Source organism: Eucyclogobius newberryi, unplaced genomic scaffold (genome assembly GCF_026437365.1).
Source record: "Eucyclogobius newberryi isolate DKJ021-1_F unplaced genomic scaffold, fEucNew1.0.hap1 SCAF_13, whole genome shotgun sequence".
In the NCBI taxonomy this organism is placed as follows: domain Eukaryota; kingdom Metazoa; phylum Chordata; class Actinopteri; order Gobiiformes; family Gobiidae; genus Eucyclogobius; species Eucyclogobius newberryi.
In genome coordinates this window covers 30531618-30558225 of record NW_027315757.1, presented here as the reverse complement: position 1 = coordinate 30558225, position 26608 = coordinate 30531618, and the positions used below count along the sequence as shown (strand labels likewise).

Below are 26608 nucleotides of genomic sequence, written 5' to 3'. Positions count from 1 at the left end.
ATCATTTCATTTTGCGGCGTCTAAATTCACTTCCTTGTGTGGCTCGTTTCTCTGTGAATAAGATAAGATATTCCTTTATTGTCCCACATGGGGAAATTTCATTGGTGCAACGCAGGTAGATACAGAGGTAGATACAGAAGAACAGATCACTTATAGGAAGTCTGAAAAACACTTTCAGTAGAAGATCTACACGTTTATATGAAAGAGGAACTTCACGAACGATCGGGAATATGTGACTGATTGTAATAAAACATAAAGCATTATGTAGCTTACTGTAGCGGAGTTCGGCTGCAGTGCTTCTGTTGAAGTATGAATGCCATAGACAAACCCAACTTGGTTCTCGCAGCCCTATATGTAAATGAACAAACTTCTACCTTCTTATGAAGTATGACTTGGCCTTTAAAGCTCTTTGCACAGCGTTGGACCGGTTACCGCACGGTCTGGGCCAGACTGGACCGTGCAGACTTGAATGTGCTCGGCTTAGAGAAGAAAGTCTATTTAAAAAATGCAATAAATCCCCACTGTCACATCACATTCACCCCAAATCCTTGTCCCAGTCTGTGTAAAACTGGCACAAACTGACAGCCCAACACGAGATCTGCATTTAAGATGAGACTGAGCTGACCACAGTGTGTGCTCTGTTCTCCCACCCTCCGGACCCCGCAGCATCCCATCCAGCACTCAGGTCTGGTTAAATCGGATCAAACCCATCTTGAGGACATACAACTGCGTTGAAAAACTGGAAATCAAATGTTGTTTGAATGAAATGTTATTGGCTCATGTCTTTCATTGCCTGTATATGAGGCATGACTGCAAACATCTCCCACACAGGAGGTGCTTTTGAATGGATCATTGGATCAAACACTATTACCATATATGGACTGGCACAATCCCACTCCAGCCTCAAGCGGCTAAGTCCAGCGTCTTTACGCCAGCATTAAGGTCGGCAAGGGAGCAAAATAATGCCCTGGCCCTGCCCCCTGGAAAAGGCTCCCGTTAACGTTACCTCCGGGGGCAAAATATGGCCCTAAGAATCTGGTAATTCAAGTCCCCATTAAGACTTCAGTGGAGGTCACAGTGGAGGTCACTGCTTCTCCATTCTGTTACCATGTCATCTGAATCTCCTGTGGATAGAAGTTAAAAGTGCTGCACAAAAGCAATGCAGACTCTGTGTGACTGGACTGCTCACTGCAGTCACTTTGAGACTTGGGGCAGCGCTCAGGTTTTCTAGGAAAAAGTAAAGTATAACTTACTCATTAATGTGATCAGAAAGTTTTTAACTTTAAGTGTCCGAACAAAAAACAATCTGTTCAAGTTTTCTTATTTTGGCGTCTTCAGGATCATTATTATACTGCCGTGCCCGATTGAAGCGGGTGTAAACCCTTTCCAGGAGCCTCGTGTGCCGTTGTACTGCATAAGTAACTTTTTGTTGTATATGTATCCTAGTTCAAGATATTTTCAATATCTTGGTAGGAGTCTATTTGAGTTTTTTTGTAAATGTTTTGAAATATTCTCGCACCAAAATGAATTGAGCATCAAATATAGGAACAAATGACATATTTTAAAGTAAAAGAGTGTAAGATTCATTTTCACAGTGCAGTTTCAGAGAAGGAAATATATTTGCGCAAAATTTATGTATTTTATAAAACAAGTTACACCTTTTCACACAGAAGTATTTCAGGAGAAAGTATTCTTGAGCCAACTCGAAACAAATGACTGCTCGCCACAAACAATATGTTGAATGTTTAGTTTTATTTCCTTACATGTCAAAATCTCAACTACCTTCTAACAAAACAAGCTTTATAAAAACACATGTTTTGGATCCCTTTGATTGGAAATCCAACTTACTGAACTACACTTATCAGCAAAATACAGAAATGTTACCATGTACGAAGAAAGCAACTAAGCATTTTGGGACCGATTGTCCTTGAAAAAGAGGAATATCCCTGCGGTGAATACGATGATTCCCAGAGTGGACGCTGTGGGGCTCTGGATGAGGAAATAAAACATGTTATGTAAATTAGCACAGAGGAAAAACAACTGAAACAAATGTAATTGCTTGATCAGCTCTCTTTACTTACAAAAGAATCTGAGCACTGGTCTTTTGAGGGTTTCATGTTCCACAAAGCAGCTGTATACGTCCCATGTACAGGCACAAAGCTCAGTGTGGAGAAGACTTGAAATCACCTTTTCAAAGGGGTTGTCCGATGCTATCGCGTCTCGGTTCCATTGTATTTTGATGATTGGACGGAAAAGGTTTCGGACAAAACAAATGAGAGTATTATCAGTCTGGTTCTTGACATCTTCTCTGGGGTAGATAAGAACTTCAGGAGTCGCTGTAAAGAATAACATTAACAATTACTTCACAGTTGTAAAGCAAACGGCAGACTACAAGTTGTCGATACATATCTGTAATCTTTGAGACAGAAGAATCCAACATTTTAACTGAAATCTACACTAATAATTCAAATTGACTGTGTCATTAAAAGTATACATTAAATAAAAATAAGACAGAATCCTGCTCCACACAACACGTCAACATATAATATTTTTTTTTTGTAGATCTAAAAAAGATGAGTTCATTGTATTTACAGATGGTTTGATTTAAAAATAAAAGCAATAAAAGAGCACTTACCATGTATGTATAGATGTGAAAGTGCAAAAGAGAATAAGCACAGCACAGTTGAATACAGACAGATCTCGTTGAAGACCAACTAGGAACTAAAAATAACAGTCGCTTCCTCATATTTTCTAATCCCTCAATATTTTCAGGTACACTTAGCATTGAATTATAACATACAAACACTCACAATTTACATTTTATTCATAGTAAAGCGATTAACTTCCTGTTCAAACAGAATTGAAAAGCCTCTTCATTTGGGAATTTCACAGTTACAGGTTTTTAATGTAGAAAATGGCTTCACAGCATTTTTGAACCCATTGTGAATTTTTCAAATACTAGTAATTACAATTAAATACAAAGTTGTGGGTGCGGATAGGGGCTAAGCACTCAGGCCTCAATTGCAGAACAATACAGAATTACGCAAACATACATTAATCTAATTCCAAATGCATATATGCCAATGCAATTTTAGACTCTGGGGATGTTTTATATATTCATGCATCATTTGAGGCATTGCAGGCTTTAGATGCTGTGTCCCATTGAGTCCTGAGAACGTAAAAACCCTCACACATCACTGTGCACTCTATGAAAGACTTGGTTGGACCTCTTTGTTTTGCACAGACTGCAACACTGCTACCTCTTCATTTATAAAGCCATGTCCATATCTGACTTGTGTCTATAACCTGAGCAGTCGCCTCAAATGATGACAGGGGAAAACAGATTAAACAATATTCATAGGGAGTTAGCAAATGTCCCAACATCCCTGTCCTTAGACACTCATTCCTTCAACAATTTGGGAGAAAGTAGAAACTTTGAGGAGAACCACAGTGAAAGAAAGATCCCACAGACGGACAGGATGACATGCTTTCATTCGCAGATGCAAACTGAAATTGGTCTTAACAATCTGGTCTCACTAAATATGTACAAGGGACTGTTACATATCTTGGAAGCAAAATATTCTTGTTGTAATCGATTTATATGACTTTACTGACTGGTCCATGTGTAATCATGTAGTGTTGATTGTCCTAAGGCGTCTGTTGTTTTCACTGTCACCCTTTGAGGCGACTGATGTTGTGATTTCGGGTGTTACATAATTAAATGTTGTTCTTGAAAGTATATTTTCAAAGGGGCTATGTATTTCGGTATAACGGCCTGCACGTTCAGGCTTTTTCAGCTTGTACGTGCACGGCTTGAGTGACTGAAGCCAGAGAACCCGGAGAGAACATACAGTAACACAGGGAGGACATGCAGACTCCACGCCAAAAGATCATATGATGTTGGTCTGGCCCGGGAATCGAACCCATGCTCTGCCACCTTTCTAATTTATTTCTAAATAATTGTTTCTGTTCATTCCAGTCCATGCAGTCTGCTCCTGTCCCCCATCACACACCGGGCGAGTCAGAGCATGTGCGCGAGTGACATGAGAGAGGTCGGCCACACTACAGCCCTGTCATATGAAAAAAAAAAAACTCGCCTGACAGAGCCTTTTTGTGAAAAGGTTGGACAATGTGAAAAAGTAAAAATGCTGCGCAACAGACTTCAGACTCTGGCAGCAGTGAACGTGCAGACACATTCATTTCATCACAGACACAGATTTTGTGGAAAATGGGACCCTGTCACTCAAGATAAAACTGAGCCGATCATCTTACAGAGGCAGTCATAGTGGATATTAAACGTGTCAATCAACTCATCAGTATAGATATTGATTAATAAAAAGGTAAAAAAGGTAGAAATAGCATGTCTTGTTCAGTAAAAACTACACATAGCCCCTTTTTACAGTCAAATTACAGATTGCAGACCTGGTCCATGGTTAATATCTCTAATGTATTTGTTGGGCCTGTCCACATGGAACAAAAACTGGCACAAAGATCACAAAGATCGTCTTTTGTGTCAGTAAAAAAACAAATAAAGAGAAATATTTTTTCACAATAGCACCAGAAAGTGGCGCTATTATTCAACCCAAAAGAAGTGATTGTCGTCAGTTGAGAGGATATTCATTCATAAGATTCATATGATTTTAATAGATGGTTTGAAGAGCCAATCCCTAACTAATGACACCGTTTTTAGATCATAATTTTGCGTATTTCTTCCAAAAACAGTAAATCTCCCATAGAGTTATTCAAGCCCCTGCAGTCCATCTGCAATTATAGCAGTTACGTGGACACAACCTATCATGGGATCATATAATATCTTTTGAATGGGAAAAAATCTTCAAAGTTTAGTGAATAACAGGAATTAGAGGATTTTGGGCTAAGGTCCTATATTCACTTTAATACTACTACGATGCTACTACTATACTAAACCATACTATACTACTATACTATATTACTATTATACTATACTACTACAGTATTATACTATGCTATGCTATGCTATACTATACTACTAATATACTTAACTATATCAAACTATACTATCCTATCCTATACTATGATATAATGTACAATACTATACTATACATGATTTTTTTTGTTTGGAAGACATTATTTTGAACATATATTATCATACTGTAGATATCCAGTCAAAAACAAATGACAACAACAATCTGGTTCAGGTAGACTCCCTGTCAAACATTTGACATCTAAAGAAAACCAACTACATTATTACGTCATTACACTCATGGTATATAAATACATAAAGAGTGGTTGAAAATAAAAACTTGGTTATGAAACTGATAAAAATCCTGATTAATTTGTCTGAATAGCACAAAGTCTTGAATAGTTTATGTTTTAATTAAAGCTATCACATCTCTAGAACATATAGTGCCTGATATGTGGGTTCATATCAAGCATTTTACACCTGTGCACAGTGTGAATGTGAAATGGCACTTTATCATTAGAGAGGAAACTCATCATCAGGGAGCAAATCATGTTCCTATAGCAACCAGGGACACTTGGACCTGCGATTCTGCCGTGCCGCGAGTGCTGTACTCTCCCATATGAACGCATTGTCTTCACTGGGTAAATGGCGTGCGCTGTTGTAGTGTGGAAAGATTAATCTCAATTCAATCAAAACTGCAATTATTTCGATAGTACAAAATATGATGTCTCAATGAGTCTTTTAAAACCAGGCCAGTCTATAGTTTAGACCTCGACAAACATGTTCATAAATGCCTCAGATTTTTGTATTACTTTATCAGTTCAAACGTTAGTCTTCTCTCAAATGTTGAAAATGTGCATTGTGAATTCCTATTTTTTAAGACACATTGTGAAAGTCCTTTTGGTACATACTGATAAACGTGTTTCCTTGTGTTTGTAAGAAGATACTTTTATATTTGCATACTTCAGAATCAAATTACTTTTCATTAGGCAACACATGCACGCACTTGCCACTTCAATGAGTGCAGCGCAGTGAGTCGCAGCTCATCAGAGCGCTTTACAGGGATGGAAAGTGACATGTACAAAAACAGATCTGCTGATAACATTTAAATAGACACATCATTTACCCTAACAATATAATGGGACTGCCCACGCCCACATTTGTGAGTCCAAGGCCAATGGGGGGGCTTAATGCTTATAGCTTTGTATCATGACAGAGCCAGCTGCTGCCCTGATGCCACCTGCCCCACATCTCCACTCACTCACTCACTCACACGCAACAGGGACATTTATTCTCAGCACTTATTGTATTTGTCAAAAAGAGATGGCGGCTTAGATAATGCGTTTTGGATCAGTTGCAGCTTTTCAATAGCGGATGTACATACCAGTACAGGTGCAGTGTGACATGGGACTTTTAAAAGGATTTATGTACTAATGTTTAGTCATCCATCTTCTGTTTTGGTTGTGTAAAGGCCTTGTGCAGATGCTCATGAATTTCCCTGAAAAGTAATGGGTTGTTTTTTTTAACAAATCCCATAATTAGTTTTGTGAGAGTGCAATTGCTCCCATAGGGGAAACTATAACAAACCCCTGCAGAAGAACATTAATTGTGTTACTTTATGTTACTTAGTTTTTGTCATTCATGTAACCAAAGAGAAATATAACATTTAATTTGAGTTTTAGATCTGGTTAATATGTTCAAACCAGAGCTGATATTTGTGCTAATGACAATACTGAATAGTCTCCAAACTCACTATGTAATTCCTTCTTGTGTGTAACATTACAACAGACATGATTGATTGCACTGCTTTGAGGTTGTGGTAACATTCCCTGATCTTCTTTCTTCAACGCTTTCTATTCTTACTTGTTTGAATCACATGTGCCACTAGTGCCGTAAATAGAAAATGGTCAACAGCAGTGTTTGGCACATCGTTAATGTTGTCATTTTACATATATGTCTTTGGGCTCCAGTTTGAAGTTGAAATAACTCAACAAAATATTCCATAATTATGATATAATAAGTCAAACCAACCCAAGACATCCACCATCAAGCGTTCACAGCTAAATGCATAATTTATGTCTTGCCACACAGTCCATATCACTCTGACTGCGTGTAATTGCCCATAGCTTTATCCTTGGTGCAGGCTGTAATGGGCTGATACTGCCAATGCTGCAGGAAGTACAATAATGAAGCACAGGGAGAGTAGGGCAGAGACGCTCAGAGAGGGGTCTGAGCTGGTGCAGAAAAACATGCCCCCATAGAGCCTAAAGAGTCTTATAACACAGTCTCCAACACTTTCTGGGGTTTCAATTATCCACACAGCCAAGCTCACGCTGGTGCCCTCTAAGCCACACAAGGGCTGCCAGTTGGGTACCTAAACCCAAATAAAAAAATGCAAACTTTGGCATTAAAATGCAGTTATGAAGCCCACACGAATTCCAATAGAACAAAACAAAAAAATCCTATGAGATTTAATGCGGCTAAAATGATCAAGAACTTACATAATACATTTTGAAATATGACATGTCCTGACTCACAGTCTTACAGTGGCCACATGTCATGTATTTGTATAACATTTTCAGTCCTATGAAAATTGTACAACAATGCAGATAAACCTGTGCCGTTATGACATCTCATTTATATCAGCTTTATCATCCAAGGATACAGTCACTGTGTAGTTGGGATCAAAACATACAATGCACTTCACTACAAATATCTACATATTTGTTGTGTTGACTTAAATTGTTTACTCCACATATCATGTGTGAATACAGGGGCTTATGGACGTATTGATCTGCTGTAGGAGCAGCTCTGACTGAATTACTTCGATGTTTTCAGCAGAACACTCCTCTCTGATTCTGTTCTGCTCCTGTTTGGTCGCCTGCCATCTGAAGTGACTGAGCTCGTCTCATTTCATGTGAGATTTTTGGGCTGGGTCACTGTCTGGGTCGATCCTCGGGGAGTGAAGTAAGCGCACAGCAGCTTTGGCAGCTCTACTCTGAGGACGTAAACACAATTCTGCTGCAGTCGTGATGTACTGTGAGCGCTTTTGCTCACAGCAACACAAACATATGGAGGCCGGCGGGGACTGTGCTTACACCATGAGCTGATGTCACATGACATGGATCGGGAAAAATCTGTGGACAGACAAGCCCCCTCAGAGCAAGGGTGCATGATTATCAAGGGGTTTAGTGCAATAAAAACATGTAATCTGCCTGTAGTCGATATACTAGAAGTGTAATGTTTCAGAAATCTCATTTGGTTCGATGCACAATGCAAGGCCTAAGATTTGATGCTGCATCACGGTTCTATCCCTTAATATATCTCTTATATTCTAGTTATATTTACAACTTTTCCATAATAGGATGTTTGATGCATAAGGCCTATGCTTTCAATATTCCATAATGCATGTAGATCTTTTTAATGTGGCCTTTAGAGTTTGGTGAAATGTTTTGCCAGATTGGAAACGTTTAAAGCCTGTCAATCAAAATGTTTATACAATGAAACAATGTGTAGTGCAAGCCTTGAAATAATTATTTTTACGTCCCTTTCAACATGACAGGTACTGTCATGGCTAATTCTGAATCGGTCACAAGTGTTTTATTGATGTGTTGATTTGGCTTCATGCTGTCGCTGCCAACATTAAAGACACAGTAGACACGGTGGTCTTTCCTCGTCTCTACCTCAGTCACAGTGAAGCCAAGTGCTGCAAACACTTCCTCATAATATTATTTCCTCCTTTTATTAGCTTTTGGTTGACTTTTGTTTCGTTATTAGAGATGTCACAATATTCATTTTAGTCACGATTATCATGAGAAATATCACGATTTTATGATTATTCACAATTATCAGAAAAAGTAAGGAAACATTTATATATATGTATATATATATATTTTTTTTTAAACAATTAACACAATAATGAGAACACACAAATACACCCATGCACATGTTGTTATCACTATTGTTACTGTTTTGCATTTGTAAATAGAGAGGAGATTATTATTTTTTTAAAAACCTGTCCACCCCCGTCTACTTAGTCCAAGCATGTCCAAACTAAGGCCCGGGGGCTAAATGCGGCCCTCAGACCAATTTTTGTTGGCCGGCTTCCTGCTAAGTTGGTCTAAATAACAAAAAGTAGTACTTTTCACTGTAAAATTTGAAGAATTCAAGTATTTTGATGTTATACCAACCTAATAATAATGTTCCAAGTCTTATTAAAGGTGTGGAGGCTCATCGAAACAATGTCAAATGCAAACTTTCTAATGATTCACTTTGTCATTCAACAAATTCGACATCGTCGGGTTGTTTGTGGCCCTCTGCTCCGTATACGTTTCAAAATGCGGCCCGCGGTGAAAAACACCCCTTATAGTCCATGCATCCCTCAACCATAAACAGGAAGTCACCTGTGGCTATGTCTTGTGTTGTGAAAATAACACTTCTTATAAAGACTTGGGATTTGAAAGCCAATAAATAATAATATTACTTTGCATTAAGCAAACCCCAAACACAACACAAAATAGCAGATATAAGACATATTGTGGAGATATCTCAAGAACCGCTTCAACTTTCCTCTCCTTCAACACAAGTATGTCTGAGAATGCCTGTTGAACTGTCATTTGTCTGGTCATAACTTCTTGACTAAAGCTGGAGAGGCTGAGGCCATCACAAGAGCACTCACAATAGTTTGTGATCGAGATGAGAAACCAGAAGCTGTTGATTTGCAGGTGTTCAGATCTGCCAGAAAAAACAATTATTTTTTTACCAAACACATCAACTATATCAAGCACTATAGTCTCTAGTATTAGATAGTGTCTAAATGTGATTGACTAACTATGTGGATATGGTAAAATGATGAAAGCACATTTTCATGTATTTTGAAACAGTACTATTTCTACTTTGAATTGTTTAATTATGTTACATTTTTCTATACATTTAAGCCATAGACATTATCGCTAAGTAAATGCTGATGATAACTGTAGTACTTGCTATTGGACATGCGGGTGAACTTTAGAGATGCCAACAGGAACATCAGGCTCATCAATCAGAAAACTGAGGGATCCATTCAACTGTGTCACAACCAACAAATTTATTGGCCTTTATCTGCTTCAGAAGACAACAACAATAATATAGCCGCAAGCGGCAATGATCGGCCCTCGCTACGCCGCCGCCACGCCGCAAGAGGAGGGGGCGCTAACGCGCCCCAATTGTCCTTTTGTTACGCCTACTGCTGAATCTGTGACGCTGTCACATCTTCTCCCCTTTGTTTTACCATCAAAAAGCTATTTTATTTTGAATTCTTGGCAAAATGTGCGGCTTTGCCGCACAGACACCGTGACTCTTTGAATAAAAATGTGGATAACTTTTGATGGTCCACCCCTGAAGATGAGTCTCACCAAACTTCAGGTTAATATGTCTAACGCCCTAAGAGGAGTTTGTGAAAGTCTAAAGTGTAAACATTCCCCATTGGAATAACATGGAAGGTTTCGGTCATCATTACGGCAACGCCATAACAATTATGACATGGGTCTCATTGACTTTTCTGATGGGGATGCCAAAATTGAGTTGTGTGTCAAATTTCATATAATTTCGCAAAACTAAATATTTAACCTCCATATAAAATCTGTAGGGGGCGCTGTGGCTCCAAATTAATTTATTTCACTTCAAGTAGGTTTAGGGCAAAGAGTTTAACAACTGATTCTAATTTGACGCAATTCGGACTTTATCTGCGCAAACGGCAGAAATGTTAAATTTGGGAGATTTCTGAAATTCTTGCTACAGTTTGCGGCTTTGCCGCACAGAGACCGTGACAGGTATCAATGTAATTTGGATAACTTTTGATGTCCCACTCCTCAGTAGCATTTTCACCAAATTTCAGCTTTTTAGGGCCAACGCCCTGGGAGGAGTTCGTAAAAGTACGACGTTTGGAAAAACTCCGAAGTCATGTTTAGCCATTTTTGAAGCAATATGGCCGACATTTGGTTGGGCGGACGGCGTTGCCGTATTAATATTTTTTACTTCTCTTGTCACCATCTACCTCTGCGCCAAATTTCATGATTCTACGATCAGATTTTTTTTGGGTCATTTCCCATCTCTCAATGCATTTTTGGTACATTTGGGGGCGCTGACGCGCCAATTTTTTTTATTTTAGAAAAGGGAAATAGCCAGAATGTAGAGAGGCACGATTTTTAGAGGTGTGAACATTTTTGTGACTTTTCGTCAATGTTCACTGGGTGAAAAATAGGGGGGTTGGTCCCGAGAAGAAGAAGAAGAAAGAAAGAAAGAATAATATTCCGATGCGAAAACAATGTTTCCCATTTTTCAAATATCATAAACTATACATTTTCGGAAAGCGCTCGCGCTTTCCTACCTCATGGTGTGGGTCCCTGGTCACTGACGGGTACTTTCGTTAATTTTGAGTGGGCTCCGCCCACTTTGTGTTTTTGGCCCTCTATACAGTAATAATGTTCAATTTTTGCATTACATGCTTATATGCACGGAACATGCAAGAGATGGGGAACGTATTCGTGAGCTACTTAGCGCAAATGAGTGCTTTATATGGGGATGACGACCGCTTCGCGGTCGTCATCTCAATGTAAAGTGCTCGTTTAGTGCGCACTTTTGCACGGGCTTCGCCCGTTTACAACGGTAATGTTCCATTTTCCTACTACTAATTAGTATGCACGGGGCGTGCATGAGTGAAGGAGTGCGTTAGTGAGTGTTTGGAAGTGGGCGAGCGCTTCGCGCTCGATTTCGTGCGCACTACGTGCGCACTTTCGCAGCCGTGCTTCGCACGGCCTTACGAGATTAATAGGCCTCTCGCCAGCTTGTGGCGCTCGGGCCTAATTATCTCATCACCTGCAGCTCTGAGGCTTGTACTACAAAGCGGATAGGTTTCTCTTACCCAGATAGACTCAGCGTCCCTCAGCACTAAGAAACAGGTTCACAATTCTGTCAACCTCAAACTTTCTGAATGAAGCTGTGAGAGTTCACAGAACAGGGGGCGGAGTCAGCACCAGCTGATCATTCAGTTCAAACAATGGAGAAGAAAAGTGCTGTGCATTTCACAAGGAACTGTCAACATTAACTTGGCTAAATATATGAGAAATCAGAATACAAGCCAAAATAAAGCTAAGAGTACATATTTGTCCTTGGGTCCTAATAATGCACCGAGCTTCCCTGGAGTTGCCTGATAGAGGAGAGGCGGCCAATCTGCGCCACCAGCCCCTCCAACCACCACCAATCACTCACAAGTGGCTGGAGTGTTCTCTAAAGACACAGCAATGTTTATATTGTGAAATCATCCTTCAGGCAGAAACCACACAAGTGAAACTCAATGAAAATACTCAAAAGGTTTATTAAAAGGGCTCTACAGTTGAAGAAATCAATAGACAAGTTGTCTGTCTCATCGATCGATATAAAAAAAATGGACATAAGCTGCATTGAACTTTCGCTGTCTGAGGACATTAAATATTTGTTTTTGCATGGGTGGGGGAAATGTGACAATATAAGAATCACTTCTGATGTAAACAAAAATAAAGAATAATTGTGATGTAATTTTGTGCTTTTCTGTCTAACGCACGGTTGTGCTAAAAACACAGACACACAAAGCCTCGATGTGAAGATGAAATGATTAACTGATCCTCATGGTTATTCATTATGTTTTATGAGATAATTTTGCACATATAGAAGCTAACATTATTTAAGTAAAACTAAATGTGAAGTGGTGGCACTGTATGTCTCAATAACATTTCCAGTCAGAAAGTCTGACTTCCGAGAATAATAATCCTAATACATAAAAAAAATGAAACAGTGACAGTATTTTTTATTTACGTTTTCTCCTCATTATGATTCTAACACTTAAAACTGACAGACGCAGATAACGCTGATTATGTCTTAAATAGAATTTAAAGATTATATAAGGCCATATCAGAACCCACTTCGAGAACGTTTTAAACTAAATTATACCAAATACACTGATCACTCACTGAGGCTGTTTAATGTGTCTGATCTCATAATAGTTGTGCTTCTATTCTAACAATGCACCAACACTTCAAAAGCACCCTGGTAACCTCTACTCATAAACTGAGCTAAATGGTGTGTAAAAAGCTTTATGGCGGTGAAACTACATTAAGGAGAGCAGGAGCACCATATGGAGTTGTGGTGGATGAGGAAACACAGGAATGGATCGTTTTCTACAGCAGATAAAAGCCTTTGTATCATGAGGACAAAACAACAGCACTGGTTAAAAAATAGGAGCAGAAATTAAACTGCAGAGATCTAGTACAAACAGTGGCTGATTAGTAGAGTCCATGTACGCATAATGTTCTAAATGTTTGGCATAAAGCAAACAAATGCAATGCCAAAAAAAAAGTAGGTATGCATTTACAATTTGCATGCATTTCTACTTCCTTCTCATCCTATCTGACTCGCATCTCTTCTTGTGGTGTCCCTAAAATGGCTTTAATACTGCAAAAAACCAAAACAATGCAGCATGAGTCGGACAAACAGTGGCGCCATCTGGTGTTGACCGTGCGTATTACAACGCGAATAGAGTTCAACGTTCCTTTAATTCAAGCAAACACAGAAAGAGGCACAATGACACAAATGAAACAAACCTAGAGTGTTTGTGCCATGTTTTTTCTTGTCCTTTTCTCTTTTTTTAAACAAATTGGACCCTCAATAGACAATAGCAGGCTGAGTTGCAGTGGGTAATACTTCAAACTTCACTTACCTCCTCCACTGTGAGAGGCATGCAGATGCGGTACTCCTTCATCAACATTGTGTTTGCAGAAGATGCGCGGAGGTGATGAGAAGGACCTGTCCGACCTCAGTGTTCAGAGAAACCCAGGTGGGACGTCATTTGTTGAGTCCGGCGTAAACAAAAGCTTCAGTAATTCCCCGGATTGTCTTGCACTTTCCTCTGCATTGGCGCGTGCATTCGCTTGAACCTTACAACTCCCAGTGCCCAGTAGTCAGTCAGTATTATTGCACGCAGACAGTCTTCCTCGCGCGCATTTCCCCCAAAAGAAAACACGCGGATTAAGTGGAAGAAGTTCGAAGAGATGACACAAAAAGTCCTGCGGCGGGAGAGATGTTTCACGCACGTTTCTTGTTTGCACACACAGAGATGAAAGAAGTGGCTGCTCCTCGGTGGAAAAGGTTATAACGGGATCTCTGGAGCGTGCAGAGTTGAAACAATACCAGTGTGTAGCCTCCAAACACAGCCCTGACCAAGGATGCGCAGCAGCAGCTTCAGCCTGGAGCGAGCGCGTCAAGCGTCGGCGCGTGTTCCAGCTCGACTCCAAAACGGAACTGCTACAAAATAAAACACTTCCGCTCAAAAGATGTGATGGTTTTCCGTATTTTTTTTTATTTTTTTTTCCTTTTACAACCATCTTCCCAATGCTGTACACGGATTGTGGTGTTGTCTTACGATTTGCGTGCTATCCACTTTGCTTTGAATAATATCCTTTAGCCTACATTTTTGTGCATACGGGTTTCAAACAGTGCAGCACATAAACCGGGTCCAGACTTACACCTCTGTCAATAATATTCTTCAATTTGAAGGTGGCACACGGTCATTTTCTCTTCCAGACCATCCTGCAGTACTTTCTTCTGACAGTAGATGTCAACCAAGTCATGTCACATAATTGTGTGTTTAACTCCAACTGCAGCTCTTGGATTGGCCAGTGGTCGTAAGTTAGATAAAGGGGGTGAGACGCGACTGAAAGCAACAACCTCCATCTGGATCGAAACGTCAATTATGTGCCGTTTTGGAGTAAGTTTGCAGGCTTGTCTTGTCTCTTTTCTTTGTACATGTTTACTGCAGTAGCCAGGCACCTACAGTGATGTGCGTATACCTATTATCCAACCAAGTCATGTGTCGATTACATGTTAAAGTAAAGATTGTAATTTTCCATTTTGAGTTTATTTGATTATAACACTTGTTGCTCTATTGTTATATTGCTCTATTTGTTATAACAGGCTGAGAGTGAAAATAAATCACAGTTTTCTGTTTTACCGCTAGAGGGAGTAATAGCCTCACGTGTGTAGAGAGCAGTATAACGTTCACTACAGTGATGAATTACTGGCAGTGACCTCCTGATGTTTTGCCTCAGTCACACCCTACAGCTGCACTGTAGTTAAGGGTAAATGTAGTTTTATTGATCTGTAGGCTACAAAGTACAAACAAACTGTCAAAATGTGAATTGTCTATTGTATTTACAAGTGCTTTTTGGCTTAACACTTATGAATCATTAGTCATGCCTAGTTTAATGGTTTTCAAACTCTTCACACCAACTAAGACCATACTTAGACTTCAGGTACACCCAGATCAAATCCTGGTCAATAAAATAACCATTCACAGACTAAATCAAGTCTAAATCAAAGACATTATCTAAGATCTGTCCAATGAATAACCCAAAGGAGCAAGTCAATGTGGATGGATTTGACTCAAATTTAAAAGACAAATATGATACATTATTTCCATTGTTATTGCCTTTAAACATGCTCTTGAGTACATTTAGTTTGGCATCTTATGTTTTAGAGCAAAAAAAAGCAAAACAAAGTAAAGTAAAAACAAAATTATCTTTGGATCTCTGCTGTTTCCTACAGGACTGACTGGGATCGAGTGTTTTTGAAGCAGAGGGGAGAGTATTTTCTAACCAGAATTGATCAAACTAGCGCAGATGAAGCTAAATGCTACTCCAGGCATGTTTTTGATGAGGGAACAACGTTAGAAAAGTAATCATATGTGTCTTTTTACGCAAAGGCTACAATTTTAGAGATATCCATGAAGAGGGAGCTTAGGTACTACAAACTGTACACACACCACAGTCTGAGAAACACTGGCCTAAACAAAAAGCAGAATTATAAAGAAAATTCACTCTAAATGAATAGGCTACACATTATAACTGTCTATAACTGCCTGTCTAGACTCACTCATTGCCCATATGACCTCTGCTCACCTACTTAACCATCTCCACACTAAAGCACAGATACAGTGGTCAAGGAACTTTATCCAGTCCGATTCATTTATTTATTATTGGACTTTACGCACACGGAGGTTGAAGAAACTGTTGCTAAGAGACGTGTCTTCCTCTGCTCTCTCCGCTCAGCATCATTTGGCCTTTACTGTCACTTAAGTTAACCTTAGCTCACAGCCGGTCCGGTCTGGAGGAAGTCTCATTGTGTTTTTTCGTCTCCTACGGTGGGGGTCGTGCTCCAGCCAAAAAATTAATAAGAGGTTTATTAGAGACATTCATCTGAGAAGGAGACAAACTGGTATTACTCGGGCGTCGCTGGATAGATTCATGATTACATTATAATGGGTGGAGGCGTGGGGGGAGGGGCTGCTCGGCTGTTTTATATTGTGTCCCTGTGGAAATTCTTTGTGGTTCGGCAGACAGTTCTTTTCAAATAAAATCGTTTCAATCTTGTCTTGAGTTTGCACACTGAAAATTGTGGTTATCTTCACTTCACTCAAACCAATTTCCGCTGCCAAGAATTACCCTGTGGGCTGTTTGGCTTTGTGTGCGCAGATTCTTCACCAAAAGCGTGCACAGAGACACATTAAACGCCTGATTAAAAAGCATTTGTTTTCAATACTTTGCCTGAAATGTTAAGTATACAAGGAAAAGCCTGTCACGTACTGTCACATGAACTTTACCAATAAATGACCACAGAGGCCACACACATTGAATAAGGACAAATGACAAGTCTCATCATTACCTGACCAAGGAGGTTAGGTTGTTATTCAGCTGTCTGAGAATTAAAAAATGCTTGATTGCACTACTTAAGCATGAGAAAGAAGAACAATATCTGAGAATGTTGTGTATAATTGCTTGGAATGGACCTCTATAGAGCCATATATAAGACTGCGAGTGAAGGGACGGCTGGAGGCTGTGAGGTGATTATGTCACATTAGTATCAGGGAAACAGGGAGAGTGCTGCTCTGATGTGTGGGCTTTGTCACAGTTTTTCACACAGTTGATATTTCCGCTCAGCAGCGTATGACACTGACAAGAGTCCAGAATCCTTGTGAAAATACATTAGGCTTATCACCATTTACAGAGAAAATAGCAAACTTCTGCTTCTTTTGTGTTGTGATCTTATTGTGACTCACAAAACTAAGAAAGAGAAAGAGAAAATAAGTTAAGACAAATTCTTAAGAAGAAGTGAAAGCTTTTGAGTTTCTTGAAAGGTGAAGTGATTTTTCAGTGGGTTTTGTTGCTGCTCTTGGAATGTTAAAACATCCATCAGGAGCACTTGCTTCATCAGTCCAAAGGGACCTGTGTTTTACTACAAAGATAAATGAATAGTGACTTCTAGTCATCATAGTTTAAAGTTTTCTCTGTAAATAAATTAAGGGAACATTTATATTGTTGAGGCTAGAAGTCCCAGACTCACTGCTGTATCAGCGACTGAGGGACATCATTCTGCACTTGACCAGAAATAAAACTGATGCCATTATTCAACTATTGTCATTGTTGTCATTTTAACAGACTTTATGATTAATATGGCAGGATTGTGGACCTAAAAATAATGATAAGGTTTAATTTTACATTGGCTATGTCTTGCGACACTGATTCTTCTATATAATACAGACCCCTGACCTTTATGTGACATTATGAATTCAACATATTCTAGAACATGAATACAACTTTTGAGACAAAAAAGCGTAAGATGCAGCTAAAAGATAATGTAACTAGGTCTGGTGGGAGGCCTTGTTACAAGGAGATATTCTTGCTTTTCCTGGAATGTTGCACATAATGGCTCAAAGTCATTGGAGTCGTTATAGGCGGCGTGCACCGGTGCTGCTTCAAATACAGAGAAAGAAAAGAAAAAAGACAACGCTCAATGACATTTCAAAATATGTGATTTTTTGTATTCACCAAGGCCCACATTTTAAAGCACTTTACACAGTTTCAGATTTTGAAAAGATCCTGCTGTTATGACATAAACACATTACAACAGTGAAAAAAACCTGCTCAGAGGAAAACAAGCCGGCAAGTGGTCCTCAATAACCCAACATGGCTGAGAGTGGGAAACCATTTGTATTAAATTTAGCCACAACACGAGGACAATGACACCAAAGTGGTTATTTTTTATCTGCTAAAGTTTGTGAATAATGATGTTGTTTTGTTCCCTCGCACTCACGCCGGGCTTATCAATCATGCAGATGCAACCTTTTAAGGCAGTGATTGACGCTTCCCTGTCAGGGCTGTTTCCATGGCTACACTCCCATCCAATCCATTCTCAAGCTCAAACCCAAACATTTAGCAAGAGTTTGGTGTTTTTGGTGCACCATTACTTGATAATAATATGTAATATATATTAAAATAAGCTTCATATTATCCATTTCTTGCCTTTACAGTTCAGACTTGCCATTTGCCGAGTGACTGGATCAGACCGAGGTGCACGTTTCATGTAGAGATGGAAATTGTCCTTTGCATAATGTATAAAGAAATCTAAACTTATTGTCAGGGAGAGATTTGACTACGAGGGCGTCTTTCCTTCATCGTGCCCCATGTCACAGCTGTTAGTTGGCAGTGTCTGCAAGGATGCTATTGTTTACAGATAAATATGTTTGTAGAAATGAACGTCTTTTGACCACCGTAATATTGCTGCTTTTTCACAGTGTCTGCGGTGCATTTTAGGCTCTCTGATTACCCCCCTCTCACCACCGAGCTGCTGCCTGCATGTCACTATGGAGACACTGGTTGCTATACATCAGCCAATCACGGTCAAGCAGGAGAAGTTAAAAGGTGCCAGTGTAAGGAGAACACCAGTGTGTGAGTAAAGTGTTGTTCATTTTACTGTGAGAAAGTTTCAAATGAAAAGAAAAGAAAAACAAAACAAAACATTGAGATTAGAGCTGTTTCTAGCTTTGGGGCCCTGGGTTTGCCGAATCTGAGAGATGGGTAATACAGGAAACTACAAGACTAGACTTATAAAGGAAAACAAAATAAAACATTGTATGGATTTGATTTTTTTGAAACACAAAGAGATTGAGCGTGACTTGGCACGGTTTATGATTTGTTCTATCACAGTGGCAAGGAGGCGGGCTGATGAGCTATTAATTAGATCAAAAGCAGCATAAATAAATGCATCGATTGAAAATTATGAATGGGGGTCAAGTTTTTAAGAGAAAAATGATGATTTTGTATTTATTATTTTTCTTTTAATCAGAGGATCCTTATCAAAAAATTCTCATGGTGTTACTCGTCTTAACACTTGCATTGAAGGACTTTTGAAAGTGTTGGTGATACGGTCTAAATATATCTGTACAAGATTCCCACTGCAGGTGTGACTTTACTGTCTTTGTACTTTAGAAAACATTTTTTGACCAAAGCAATATGGTATTTGATGGTAAAATGACTGAAGGAGTAAAAGTATTCCCAGTGAGACAGAGAGAACAGAGAAAAGGAAACCATGGGCACAGTTCAGACAAAAGGGCTTTGAGAGGGGAGGGAAGAGGAAGCTAAATTACCAAAGCTTTAGATGTGGCAGATGATGTGGTCTCTGTAGAGCTAAGGTGAGGTCTTGAGGTCTTTCTTTACGGCAAGAACAAAGACACTGTGTAATTGGTAGATTTTTCCTCCTGGCCACGTGTTTAATGTAAAAATACTCGAGTACGATTGTTTTATTTTGCACCGTATTACTGAAGCTCTTTCTCAGTTATTTTGTTCACTGACAATAGCAAAAAAAGCTTTTCCAGATTCACACATCCATTATTTGAAACCCTGAAAATGAAATGCACAGATTTGTATCATACTTTAGCACACTGGTTCTCTTCTGAGCACCACCAGATCAAGTCTACAACAGGAGTAACGAGACAAAACTGGGGCAAAAACCACGACAAAAATGGGACATTGACATTGCAGAATTATGAACAAGGACTAACCCAGAGGAGGGGGGAATGTGGATACAACTAACTCTAAATTAAGTTCACATAGAAAGGATGTCATTAAAAGGTGGCATGTGACTAAAAACTGTTACACATGCATTAGAGGGTTTAGTATTCACCCTAAACGAGAAGAAGCCCGGTTCTAGCCCATCGTCATGACTTTACAACTGGGATTATTATATTTTTCCTTGTTTTACTGAGAGACATGATGTATAATGCCATATTAGACAGCTTTACCCTTTAATATGATGTGAGTTTTGTAAATTATAAGCGTGCCCTCGGAGAATATTGTTTACCGCGCTCTGCATGGCTGGTCCTGGACTGTTTTCTAAATTAGACTGTAAAGGACGTGTGTACGCAGCAGTGTTGTCAGAGCTTGTGGCAGATTTATTGCTCACACCTGAACGCCGCTCAAGCACAGGATTAAAAGTGTCGAGGATTTGCAGTGAAAATGTAAAATATAATGTGTGTTTGATTATGGAATTCTGGTGGTCTCAATTTTCCAGTCGACATGGTGAAAGCTTGTGGCCTCTGAAAACCACGTGTGTATTCAGATCCTCAGTACTTTGAGCACCAGGCCGTTATCCGCTCACAGTCTTTGACCCGTTGCCATGAGAGCCTCTTTTTCCTAAAACGCCTGACTAAAATGAGCCCCATTTCAACCCGAAGTTGTTCTTAAACCCTTTGGAGGACAAACAATTGGCTGGACTCTTTGTGAAGCTGAGACGCTGTAGTTTTGGCCTCTGATGTCTGATTTATTCTAATTATAAGTGTGATTTAGCTCTGAGTCTGGACAGAGGAATATCAGATTTTAAGATCTGCCTAGATTTTCTTATAAAGAGCTAGTGTTGAGGATGGTCTGATTGAGTTTTGACAGTTTCTCTTTCAAAACTGAAGCAATTTTAACAAAAATGTGTTTTAGGGATTTGTAATAAGATAGAAATTGTGGCCAGAGTCGTCCCAGATTTTTTTTATTTGACTGAAAATAAGAGGATTTCAGCTTTTCTTGAATATTTAACATGTCCAGCGGCTTGATAGTTTCTGTTCATTAGACGGTGGGCAAAAAGGAATAAATCAAGAAAAAGTCAGAGGGCCCACCTCATAATAACAGTCGTTTTAACCCGTGGACAGTTCAAGGGTGACTTTCTGATGCGGTGGAGCGACATGTTATAGGCAAGAAAAAGCTACTAGTTTGGTCTGATAAGTGCAGGACAAAACAGACAAACACTAACAGCAAATACAGCTGAAAAGAAAGTATTTAGCCTTGGTATTTGGACTTCTCTTTGCTGGGTTATGACATCAATTGATCCCTTTCCCATTAAAAAGTCGTTTGCAGCAGATTGAGTGAAATGCCTGTCTGCTTTGCCCATTCGTGGGTGCCAAGGACTTTTTTAGCTTTCAACTCTCAATAGAAGACAGCAAAATATTAATTGTAAGCAGATAAAATAAAATATCAGAAGCATGAAGGCTTTATTGACGCACTCATGAGGTAAAAATAAAAATGCGCTGTGGGTGGACAACCACAGGAAACTTGAAAGAAAAAACCTATACAATTTAGACGTATTGCCAGGAAATATGTGCGTAAATCAACTTAACTTGTAGGTCTGACAAATCCTTTGGCATTTCACTAGTGCCGTATTCACTCGCATGGATTTTAGGATGTGCACAGCTTTTGTTTCAGAACCAAATGATTATAGAACAAAGCGTTGCTGTGAGATGAGATCATTTATTGAATCATGACAAAGAAATCAAATAGCCAATAACAATAATGACATTTATGAAAAATATACAAGCTTAATAAGTATCTTATTAAGAATGAAAAATACAAGGGCGTTGTAGCAGTTAAAATGTAGGATATCTGTTGATCTATTAGTGTGTGTATGTAAATGAAAACAGTTTGAATCTATCTAGAAAATGAATTAGGGGCAGATAACATCATTTCACTTTTCTCTCATTATTGATATGCTTAACTCTGTTTCACGGATCATGTATTTTTATACATTATGATTAAAAAAATAATAAAAATAACAATACTAAAAATAAAATTATAGCAGGGGTGGACTTCCAACACTAAGTCATTAGGCGCTTTCGTGATAAGCGAGACATGTGCAGAGGCGATCTGTCGACGCAGGAGCTTCTGGTTTAACCCTGGTCAGCCAGAGGAGGACGGTGGGCCTTTTTTTATGTTCTCAATTAGACATTTCAACTTGCGTCGCTCATCCAGACGAGGCACAGTTAATACTAGGAATACATTGTGGTATTTGATAGTAAAATTTAGAACTGCACTGATTTAGAGAGAGCAGAATTTCAAACAAAACCAAAAAGCTGTATATCATGTTTTCACACTATAATATAATACATTCTGATTTGACAAAGTGGAATACAAATGCATTCAACGCAAATATTCAATATTATGTTGGTCTAAAGCAGGCATGTCCAAACTACGGCCCGGGGGCCAAATGCGGCCCTCAGACCAATTTCTGTTGGCCCGCCGGCTTCCTGCTAAGTTGGTCCAAACAACAAAAATGTTTACTTTTTACAGTAAAATTGGACAAATTCAAGTAATTTGATTTTATACCAACCTAATATCAATGTTCCTAGTCTTATTAAAGGTGTGGAGGCTCATCAAAACTATGCCAAATGCAACATTTTGAATGATTCACTTTGTCATTCGGCCCTGGGTGAAAACAGTTTGGACACCCCTTGTGTAAGAAATACACATCACAAAGACTCGCTCCAGCAAAAACATTTTAATTCAAATCATGATCTGCATTGCAACAACTACCTACTTCTTTCCTCTGTTGCCATGGTTATGAAATAAGTTTAAATAGGAAGCAGTAACTCGTGTTGAACAAATTTAAATTAAAAAAACAAAAAAAGCTTGCACTTTACTCCCACGCTGGTCCATGTGTGAGTCACTGGTCTGCGTGATGGAGAGCTTCCACTGCCAGCGTCATCCAAAAGCACAATCGGCCAATGAGCTGCGTGGGACCTTTCTCTTCAATTTTCTGGGACAAGTTAATTATTTCTGCAAAAATAATTTCTTTTTTTTCTCTTTTTCTTTTTTCTCGGATATACGAGCAAGTCGCTTGTATCTGCTGGTGCTTGGAGTGAGTTTGGGATTGCCTCTTAAGACCGGGCAATTCCAAACCCTTAAGAAGGAATTCCAAACTACCGCTTGTAAATAAGTAAATAAGGTTCTATACAGAAACAATTCCCCCTTTAAATTTGTCCCTGAATTGGTCATACATTGTGTACACTTCCTGCTGCTGTTACCTCATGTAAAAAACATGATGGCACTCTTCTAATCTCTCTCCACACATGGGCTGCTGTGAGTAATGCGCCGTTGTGCATCGCTCTGAACAATCATTTCTTGTGTGTATCTGCAATTATTACCTGACCTTTTCTCCCACCTCTACTTCCTATTGATTGTGAAAATAATCTTTGATTAATTGCTCACTAAACTGTAGGAGTTTTGCTCTTGTCACTGTTGACAGTATTGCCAAACTACATGTTTGTTCTTCTGGTGGAAGCAGATTTTTAAATAATCAAATCAATTCAATCAAACGCGTGATTGAATTGTTGAATGAGATTTTGAAGTGTCGACTGCCGAAGGTTGTCTGAATCCAAGTAGCATTCACGCATATAATATGTCTGTTAAATTTGGCAACTCCTTATACTTCTTTCCAATAAAGTGTGACCTGCAGGTTCAAGGCCTGGGAGCTGAGGGTTCTGCGCAGTATCTTTACTGTAGCACTGAACTTTTCTGAGATGTCCAGTGTATTTCCAGGGATCTACGGTAAACACTCCTCCAGTTTGGGGGTCACTGCCCCGAGTGCTCTGATGACCACAGGCACCACTTTGGCCTTCACCTTCCACACCTTCTCCTGTTCTTCTCTGAGCCCTTGGTATTTCTCCAGTTTCTCCTTCAGTCGGGCCCGGTCTAACCATTGGTAGGATTTCTTGATATCAGCCACTTCCGTTATGTTCCGGTGGTACATCCCATGTGGGGGCGTGTCCTCCCATGATGGTCCCTCCAGCACCTCATCATCCTCTGTTCCCCATTGTCTGAGACATTACAGTTGATTTTCTCCTCCATGCATGGTGAGGAGCTTTTACGTCATGGAATAAAATTGTGGATTAGAGCTATAATGTAGCATGAAACAATAATATATTACATAAAACAATTCAAACTACTAAAAAACAGTGATAAATGTCTGAAAAAGGAATGAGCTAAAATAGAAAAGGAAAAGACTTCCAGGCTCTAGGGGCCGATCCGTGTCTGTGTGTCAGCTGTAAAGGAGGTGTTCCTCTTGTCCGGGTCGGTCTCCTCCCTGGTCCTCCAACATGTCTCCTGGCTCCTTCTCTGGGCAAATGGCACCACTCACAGCATGAAGAGAGTTAGCCAAAGCTGAAGATTTAAAACCTGTTTTTAAGAAAACTGAAAGATTTTGAAACGGAAAAAAGCAAATGACCTGAAAATAGGCAAAAGTTTCCACAAAATCTGACCTTGGTGTCAGCCAAACATGGGAAGCTTGTTTTTATATTCCTATCAACAATACTTAATATTTTTCGTTTACTAGCGTCTGTTCATTGCTGTTCACATGTTTTCTTCCCCTCCTCTTGTGGAGTGGTGCTGTTTCAGACACTTCTTACCTGAAGATCCGGATGCTCTCAACAGCCTGGTACTAGATGAACCACCCTCCCTCCAACTGAGTGCTTCTGGCTCACAGTCTATCTGCAATTTGAAGCTCATCAGCCTGTCTGTCCATGGGAGTTGGATCTCTCCTTCAATGTGGTTGTCCCCGAGGTTTCTACTTTTCCCAAAGGCTTTTGTAGTTTTTCCTTGCCAAGAGGGTCTAAGGACAGGTGATGTTGGGACATTGGCTAATTTCCTATGAACATTGTTTAATCTGTCATCCTTCGAGGTAAATGCTGTTCAGATTTTGGGCGTTACAAAAATAAATAAAATAGAATTTAATTGCGCTCTATGGGGAAAATGCTTTCTGGGCAGCAGAGGATTTTTTCACTGTTGTTCCAATGGACTGGCCACTGGGACCGACTCACAACAGCTTTAAGTAACCAATACCTTTCCCAGATATTTAATAGATCCATGCCCTCCTCAGGTGCAGTGATTGGGTGCTGTACTGATTGGGGGCAAGAGTCATGTGACGTGGCAACACTCTGCGATAACAATTAACTAAAAACATATAGCAGAAATCACTAAAACACACAGCATAAAAACATTTAAAAACTACTATTTGTGCCCTTGTCACACATGATATGTTCCCTCTTCAAGCAACACGTAAAATCTTGTGATTGGTAAATGTTCTTGGAAAATCCTGCGACAGTTAATATTTAAGGCTTTCCAACAACATTTAGTGCATGTTCACAAGGTATGGTCCTTTTCTCTGACAGAAGAGAGTTCAGTGGTTTGTGGCCCTCAGGGAGCTACTGCTGGACCTCTTTATTACAGCTCTATCTCCTCTCGACAGTAACCACCATCCAAGTCATTAGACGGCAGAGTGGCTGCTCAGGAGAGCTCTGGAGCAGGAGATAGTGAGACAGGAACAGCCCTGGCGAGGCAGGGGTGTGCCACGTTCCACCAAGCTAAACGTGAGCTAAATATTCAGACCAAGTTACTAGTACTATGCATGTACTCTCATATACTTTATCAAGGTTTGGAACCATCATACAAAGTATGTTTTTGCTACTGCAGATTATTAGATAAACCTGAAGACTACTATTGGTGTTTGCAAGTCTTGCAAGGTTTGTTTTGGTTAATGTTAATGTTAATGTGACCATATACAAATACCATAAAACTATGTTAATGTTTAGCTCCTTTAAAGCTGTAGACCATCATATTTAAGTAAGCCAAGAACAGAGGTGAACAGTATAAATGACAGTCATCATCATTTCTCAAGTCATCAACCTTTAGAGTACAACCTCCCAATTATAACTGTATTTTTTTTTCAAAAACAAAAAAAACTATATACAATACTATAATACACTGTCCCAAATTATTTTGCATAAAAGAGGTTCAAACCATGTTATTGTTTGTAAAGAACTGAAAATGATAATTTGTTGTTAATAGGTCATATTTACAGAAATCATAAGCTATTTCAATCAAAACATCTTAACGGTCAAGTTACATCTTAAAAGGTCAAGTTACATTTTAACATAGGACCCCTCATTTGATAGGAACTTCACAATTTTTGAATCCATTGAACTTGTGAGTTTGTGGAGGGTTTCTGCTTTCTTTGCAGGAAGTCAGAATAGCCTTCCAGAGCTGCTGTTTGGATGTGACCTGAGGAGTCTCCAAAGGTTTTCAATAGAGTTGAGGTCAGGGAAGGGCGGAGGCCACATCATGAGTTTTTCTTTTATGCCCATAGCAACTTAGAATGCAGATAATCCTTGCAGCGTGCGATGGTGCATTGTCGTGCATGAAGATGATTTTGTTACAGAAAGCACGGTTCTTCTTTTTGTACCATGGAAGAAAAAAGTCAGTCAGAAACTCCACATATACATTCACAGAGGTCATTGTCACACCTTCAGGGACCCTAAAGGGGCTGACCTGCTCTCTCCCCATGATTCTGGCTCAAACATGACTCCACCTCCTCCTTGCGGTGGTCAGTCGTCCACCAACCGCCCACCAGTCCATCCATCTGCACCATCCAGGGTGTCATGGCACTCATCAGTGAACAAGACTGTTTGACAGGTATTTCTTGGCCCACAGGAGCCGTTTCCGCTCGTGAGAA

The 26608-nt window shown here is 39.5% G+C and overlaps 1 protein-coding gene across 1 annotated transcript in view; it reads right to left on the bottom strand.

The window, feature by feature from the left end:
- Positions 1–13965, bottom strand: part of pitpnc1a (phosphatidylinositol transfer protein cytoplasmic 1a) — a 34073-nt gene extending 20108 nt beyond the window's left edge. The window contains exon 1 of the mRNA XM_072443436.1: positions 13674–13965. Within this exon, the coding sequence (XP_072299537.1) occupies positions 13674–13721 (48 nt within the window). The 5' untranslated portion in view covers positions 13722–13965. The remainder of the gene's footprint in view (positions 1–13673) is intronic.
- Positions 13966–26608: the final 12643 nt, after the last annotated feature.